The 8128-nt window shown below is 38.4% G+C and overlaps 1 protein-coding gene across 1 annotated transcript in view; it reads left to right on the forward strand.

Annotated features, from left to right (window-relative positions):
- BRCC3 (BRCA1/BRCA2-containing complex subunit 3) overlaps nt 1-7715 on the forward strand; it is a 45992-nt gene extending 38277 nt beyond the window's left edge. The window contains exon 8 of the mRNA XM_053698918.1: nt 7218-7715. Within this exon, the coding sequence (XP_053554893.1) occupies nt 7218-7369 (152 nt within the window). The 3' untranslated portion in view covers nt 7370-7715. The remainder of the gene's footprint in view (nt 1-7217) is intronic.
- Nucleotides 7716-8128: the final 413 nt, after the last annotated feature.

Consider the following 8128-nt stretch of genomic DNA (forward strand, 5'->3'; position numbering starts at 1 on the left):
GCTTGGCCTCGCAGGATTTGGTATGCAGATTTGGTGGACATGTCGTCTATTCCACCTTGGAGACTTCCGTTGAGGAAGGACCTTCTACTTCAAGGGCCCTTCCTTCACCCAAATCTAGTTTCTCTGAAGCTGACTGCTTGGAGATTGAACGCTTAATTTTATCCAAGCGGGGCTTTTCAGAATCGGTCATCGAGACCATGATTCAGACTCGTAAATCTGTAACTAGAAAGATTTACTACAAGATGTGGTGTAAATCTCTATTGGTGTGAATCCAAGGGCTACTCTTGGAGTAGAGTTAGGATTCCTAGAATTTTGTCATTTCTACAAGAAGGTTTGGAGAAAGGATTATCGGCAAGTTCCCTAAAGGGTCAAATATCTGCCTTGTATATTTTATTACATAAGCGTCTGGCGGACGTACCAGACGTGCAATCTTTTTGTCAGGCCTTGGTCAGGATCAGGCCTGTGTTCAAACCAGTTACTCCCCCATGGAGTCTTAATTTAGTTCTTCAAGGGGTTCCGTTTGAGCCTATGCATTCCTTAGATATTAAGTTGTTCTCTTGGAAATTTTTGTTTCTTGTTGCTATTTCTTCTGCTCGTAGAGTGTCAGAGCTCTCGGCATTGCAGTTTGAGTCTCCTTACCTTATTTTTCATTCAAATAAAATAGTTTTACGTACAAAATTAGGATTTCTTCCTAAAGTAGTTTCTGACCGGAACAATAATCAGGAGATTGTTGTTCCTTCCTTCTGTCCTAATCCTTCTCAGAAGGAACGGCTTCTGCACTATTTAGACGTGGTACGTGCTCTAAAATTTTACCTACAGGCGACTAAGGATTTTCTTCAGTCTTCTGCCTTGTTTGTGGTTTTCTCTGGAAAACGTAAGGGACAGAAGGCCACGGCTACTTCTCTGTCTTTTTGGGTGAAGAGCATCATACGTTTTGCTTATGAAACTGCTGGACAGCATCCTCCAGAGTGAGTTACGGCTCATTCCATGAGGGCTGTTGCTTCCTCATGGGCATTCAAAAATGAAGCTTCTGTAAAACAGATTTGCAAAGCTGCAACTTGGTCCTCACTTTTTCAAAGTTCTATAAATTTGACACTTTTGCCTCGGCTGAGGCCACTTTTGGGAGAAAGGTTCTTCAAGCAGTGGTGCCTTCCGTTTAGGTTCCCTGTCTTGTCCCTCCCTTATCATATGTGTACTCTAGCTTGGGTATTGATTCCCAATAGTAATTAGATGATCCGTGCACTCATCGTGTCATTAAAAAGAAAAGGAAATTTATGCTTAACTGATAAATGTATTTCTTTTTTGACACGATGAGTCCACGGCCCGCCCTGTTCTATAGACAGGTTGTTGGTTTGTTATAAACTTCAGACATCTCTGCACCTTGTTACTTCCTTTCTCTCCTTTACTTTGGTCGAATGACTGGGGTGGGAGGGAAGGGAGGTGATATTTAACAGCTTTGCTGTGGTGCTCTTTGCCGCCTCCTGCTGGGCAGGAGGGATATTCCCAATAGTAATTAGATGATCCGTGGACTCATTGTGTAAAAAAAGAAATAAATGTATCAGGTAAGCATAGATTTCCTTTTTTCTTTTCACAGCTAGAGCAGCTTCCCCCACCTAGAGATCCTCTATTCACACGTCAGCAATAACTAATCCTGCTTCCTCCAATCTCAGCTTTCCCCCCAGGGTAGTCATTGCCTGAGGCCATGCTGTGATTTTCTGCCCGCCTTCTAGTAAATAAAACGGGCTTTTTGCATACATGATAAACAAGCACTTAGGGGTGTTGATGGACAGTTATTAAACAATAAATCAGGTAACCATTTACAATGCAATACCACAATGCTTTAAATCATTTTAGAAATAAAATCATATTTAAAGGGACATGAAACCCATTTTTTTTTCTTTTATGATTCAAATAGAGAATACAATTTTAAACAACCTTCTAATTTACTTCTATTATCTAATTTGTTTCATTCTCTTGGTATCATTTGTTGAAGGAGCAGCAATGCACTACTAGTTTCTAACTGAACACATGAGTGAGCCAATCACAATCGATATATATATGCAGCCACCAATCAACCGTTAGAACCTAGGTTCTCTGCTGCTCCTGAGCTTACATAGATAAACTTTTCAGCAAAGGACAACAAGATAAGGAAGCTAATGAAATGATAGAAGCCATTTGGAAAGTTGTTTAAAATTGTATTCTCTATCTGAATCATGAAAGAAAAATTTTGGGTTTCTTGTCCCTTTTAAATAATCTGGTGGTTTCTCTGCATAATGAAAAGGTTTAGGGGTTCTTCCTAACTAAAGTGCAGAAAACTAATTCATAGCAGTGTGCGCAGTTCAAGGTTATTAATTCACATAATGGTCTAGATTTATAACTGTACCGCAAAAATATCAGTGTTATTGCGCATGAACATGGCTCATATTACATGTCAAGTTATTTTTAATTGGGAAGCAATTTCTAACTAAGAGAACCAGGCAGTTTCTTGCTATGAGATCCCAGTGAGGTTTTTGGAGATACAGATTAGGTTCTTCCTATGAGATCCCAGTGACGTTTGTGCAGATGATATTTACATTACTACAGGTTATGGATTAGATAACACACACTATCGTTAGAAATTTTATAGGAATTACCTATTTGAAATTTTGGGTTGATTGTCTTGAGAAGCTACAAGCTCCCAAGCAGAACACAACTAATCAGAAGTTGCATACACATGACCCAAACAATCGTTAGCTAACAAACTGTGTCCTGCTCTCTGAATGAGGAACGTTAACCCCCACAGTTCAAAACATAGGTAACTACATCTACTGTTGTTAGCAAGTTTATAGGAATTACCCATTTGAAATTTTGGGTTGACTGTCTCTTTAAGTGTTAAAAGGATTTTTAAGTCATTGCCCTGCAATGGGAGTAATGTATTGAAATGAATCAAACTTGCTTAGAATCCTGACCTGGCATGTCACTTAGGGACTGATTATCTAAATTGTGTCCTGCTCTCTGAATGAGGAACGTTAACCCCCACAGTTCAAAGCATAGGTAACTACATCTACTGTCAGTAACGCAAATACTGCATGCTCTAACAAACCTAGCCATGTCATCTTTGCAATTAGACTGTGTTAAGTTCAAGGTTAACTAATATTAGGATGTATTTGATTAGGTTTTCTTACAAACTGCTTGATTTGAAAGGTAAAAGTAAGGTAGTTTTGTTGTAGCGTTATAAATAAATGTAGCATTACATTATAAATTTAGCATTATGAAAATTACTTACCAGATACAAGAGAGGAAATGGGATAAGAACGAAACTGCAGCTGGAGAGTTCACAGAATGCACACTGGTAAACGGTACGCTGAAAATGACACGTCTAGGAAAATGAGAAGGGATTTAGAGTTCCTATTTAAAACCTCCCCCCTACAGCGTTATCGACGCATGCGCAAAACACGGGAGTGTGGACGGACGAAAATTAGCTGTTAGAGCTGCATAATTTAGATACTGGTGACTAAATATGGGAGGGGGTAGGCGGACATTTTAAACAGCCACTCGAGACAAACGTAAGTACTAATACTTAGAAACGCTTTAGGCTACTAAATTAGGCTATAGTTCAAAATAATAATCATTAGCAAGTTTATAGGAAGTACCAATTTGAAGTTTTGGGTTGACTGTCCCTTTAATAGTATTTTTATAAAACGGGCTTTCATTCTCCAAAGTTTACCTTCACTTTAAGAATCCCCTATCTGAAGTGATCTAAAATGAATCTGTCTTATAATTGAACCCACCCTTCTACGTAGAAGGGTGGCGATAAACAAAACCTCCTAAAAAGCATAAATGGGCTATATTGACAAATAGAACCATATTATAAACTATAGTGTTATTATAACGCAACTACATCATATAATAAAAATTAATCATAAAAACTAAAAAGTGACCCAATTCATTTTATATAAAATGAATTGGGTCACTTTTTATTTTGTATGATTAATTTTTATTATATGATATAGATACTACAGTCGGAGATATATATATCCGTATTCGCAGAATATCAAGGGGCAAATAATAGTGCTATTATATTTGTTAATATAGCCCACTAACGTTGCCTAGGAGGTTGTGTTAATTGTTAGCCCATTCTGAAAGAGGGTATGTTTCAGCACAAGCCAGATAATATTTGTAGTTGCGTTAGAACCATATTATAAACGATAGTGTTATTATATTTGTCAGTATAGCCCATTTATGCTTTTTAGGAGGTTTTGTTTATCGCCACCCTTCTACGTAGAAGGGTGGGTTCAATTACAAGACCGATTCATTTTAGATCACTTTAGACAAGGGATTCTTAAGCCCGTACACGTCATCTCAGTGGGTGTTTTAACTCAAGCACGTCAGAGAGGAAGGCATGTTATCAGTCTATTACTAAGTTTTGTTTACTTCCCATTTATCGAGTAAAAATTGACTGGCCTCACAATAGTTCCATGCCATTAACAGATTCTTAGACACGAAACCGTAACTATATTCACTTGGTCATATCAATGGATGAGTTAGTAAACATATCTTTATTCACACAATTTATGTTATATATACTGATTGTATAGATAAGTGTTTAGTACAATGGAACACCATTATCTCCTACCACAAACTGTTAGGGATGGGTAGTCTTACTTCCCACAGGTATTATACCAAAGTGCACCGGAAATGGTAGTATTAAATACATACTGATGACCTACATGTACCTATGAGTTGGCTATTTTCACAATTTTCAGGGGAACTGCACATACTTTCAGATATTGAAGTAGATTGCAAATTTAACTGTTTACTGCTGTATTATTAATTTGTATGTACACTGTGTGCAGAATTATTAGGCAAATGAGTATTTTGACCACATCATCCTCTTTATGCATGTGGTCTTACTCCAAGCTGTATAGGCTCGAAAGCCTACTACCAATTAAGCATATTAGGTGATGTGCATCTCTGTAATGAGAAGGGGTGTGGTCTAATGACATCAACACCCTATATCAGGTGTGCATAATTATTAGGCAACTTCCTTTCCTTTGGCAAAATGGGTCAAAAGAAGGACTTGACAGGCTCAGAAAAGTCAAAAATAGTGAGATATCTTGCAGAGGGATGCAGCACTCTTAAAATTGCAAAGCTTCTGAAGCGTGATCATCGAACAATCAAGCGTTTCATTCAAAATAGTCAACAGGGTCGCAAGAAGCGTGTGGAAAAACCAAGGCGCAAAATAACTGCCCATGAACTGAGAAAAGTCAAGCGTGCAGCTGCCAAGATGCCACTTGCCACCAGTTTGGCCATATTTCAGAGCTGCAACATCACTGGAGTGCCCAAAAGCACAAGGTGTGCAATACTCAGAGACATGGCCAAGGTAAGAAAGGCTGAAAGACGACCACCACTGAACAAGACACACAAGCTGAAATGTCAAGACTGGGCCAAGAAATATCTCAAGACTGATTGTTCTAAGGTTTTATGGACTGATGAAATGAGAGTGAGTCTTGATGGGCCAGATGGATGGGCCCGTGGCTGGATTGGTAAAGGGCAGAGAGCTCCAGTCCGACTCCCGCCAGCAAGGTGGAGGTGGAGTACTGGTTTGGGCTGGTATCATCAAAGATGAGCTTGTGGGGCCTTTTCGGGTTGAGGATGGAGTCAAGCTCAACTCCCAGTCCTACTGCCAGTTTCTGGAAGACACCTTCTTCAAGCAGTGGTACAGGAAGAAGCCTGCATCCTTCAAGAAAAACATGATTTTCATGCAGGACAATGCTCCATCACACGCGTCCAAGTACTCCACAGCGTGGCTGGCAAGAAAGGGTATAAAAGAAGAAAATCTAATGACATGGCCTCCTTGTTCACCTGATCTGAACCCCATTGAGAACCTGTGGTCCATCATCAAATGTGAGATTTACAAGGAGGGAAAACAGTACACCTCTCTGAACAGTGTCTGGGAGGCTGTGGTTGCTGCTGCACGCAATGTTGATGGTGAACAGATCAAAACACTGAAAGAATCCATGGATGGCAGGCTTTTGAGTGTCCTTGCAAAGAAAGGTGGCTATATTGGTCACTGATTTGTTTTTGTTTTTGAATGTCAGAAATGTATATTTGTGAATGTTGAGATGTTATATTGGTTTCACTAGTAAAAATAAATAATTGAAATGGGTATATATTTGTTTTTTGTTAAGTTGCCTAATAATTATGCACAGTAATAGTCACCTGCACACACAGATATCCCCCTAAAATAGCTATAACTAAAAACAAACTAAAAACTACTTCCAAAACTATTCAGCTTTGATATTAATGAGTTTTTTGGGTTCATTGAGAACATGGTTGTTGTTCAATAATAAAATTAATCCTCAAAAATACAACTTGCCTAATAATTCTGCACTCCCTGTATGTATGTATTAATATGTTTGCTATTGTAACATTGTTTGGGATCAGATGTATGTACTAAACTGATTGAGCTCTTAATTGTACACCTGTGTTTGCTTAACACATTTGTATCTGATTGGTGATCATACATTTAAAGAAGACTCCGGAGGCTGTTGGAGCATCATATGCCTGAAGAAATGGCGCAGAGGTCGCTGACAAATGTCTTGCAGTTTTGATGCTTAGATATGTTTTAGTATTTTTTTATTGTTCATTATATTTTTATACGTATTAAGCAGCTTTTTTTCTGGAGTCTTCTTTGGAGTTCTTGTTAGTGTATTGCTAACACACATCATCTCTACGGTTTTATATAGTGAGCTGGGCCACTACTAGTAGTCCAGTCTGTCTGTCTGGCACTTAATAAGTGCTTTTCCATATTGTTTGGAGGTTACATTTCCCTGGTTTATCTGCACTAGGAGGCGCCCTTTTCTATCTCTGTTATTGATATACCCTGTTGCATATATACAAGGTGAAAAGCAAAAAAAAAAATCATGCAAGAATATATTTTTCATTTACATATTTCACTGTTTAGTGAAGTGACACAAAAAAGTTCTCCAAATAGTCCTTATTTTGTCATTGTATGCCTTCTGTGAAGTATGAGCTTTGTCTGTACTATATGATGTGGTTAGTTTTGCTCATTACTGGAATAAACCATTTATATTATTATTATATTGCAATAATATATCACTCTAAAACCTCACAGTATAGGATTTTAACCTATTATAAATCTTTCATAACAAGAAACAAAGCAGGCTTGTATCTTGCCCGCAAACTTATCTTCACCGTTTACATTTTTTTTGTAGTGTTCACCAAAAATCTTTGTGGTCAGATGTCAGCAATCAGCGGCCCTCTACTGCAGTGGTTGGAAGACCGTCTGCAGCAGAACAGGCAGCGCGTTTTGGATCTAGAACAAGAGAAGGAGCAGCTTCTTCAAGAGCTGGCAGCTCTGGAGTGATCTGACAACAGCCTGGGAAAATAATTGACTTGGAAGTATAAATTGACACTTTTTGTACAACTTCTCAGGACTTTATGGGAGCAAACAAACCATTAATGTTCCCCTTCTTCAGGCAGCTGTAGGACGTCCCTGGACATTTGCAGGGTCACTGCAGTGATGTAAATTCTGCAGTATAGAGACATTGACTGAAGAAGTATATGCTAATAGTACTAAGACTTTAAGTGATAAACTCTTGCCATAATTGTGTATAGCCCTTTCATGAATCGTAAGATTTGTTTATATTCTTCCATTGTACAAAATAATGCACTTTCCTTTTATCAACTCAATAAAGTTAAGGGTATGCAAAGGTTTGAGTAATCCTTATTGGAAAGGCCACCTCCTTATGACTCTCTTCCAGGTATGTACTGAAGCAAATACATAATTAAAAACTAATCCTTATTTCAGGATGAATAACCTGTTCTTATCCTTCACTACTGGGAGTAAGCTGGTGATTGGTGGCCACACACATTTGTCTCTTGTCTAGGCTCACCAGATGTTTTCAGTAGCGCATTGCAAGTTTAACTGTGTTTAATAGGCACATGCATACATTCAGAATTTGTTTCACAAGCGCATGCCAAATATGGCCGCAGGCAGTGGCATTTGGCCATTTTCAACGCCAGACTTATTAAAATGTAATTAAAGTGCAACACACAAAGATGTGGATTAGCACAGATATTTGTGTGTTGCACTTTAACGCTATGAAATCCAAACCTGAAAATA

The sequence above is a fragment of the Bombina bombina genome, chromosome 1 (assembly GCF_027579735.1).
Source record: "Bombina bombina isolate aBomBom1 chromosome 1, aBomBom1.pri, whole genome shotgun sequence".
In the NCBI taxonomy this organism is placed as follows: domain Eukaryota; kingdom Metazoa; phylum Chordata; class Amphibia; order Anura; family Bombinatoridae; genus Bombina; species Bombina bombina.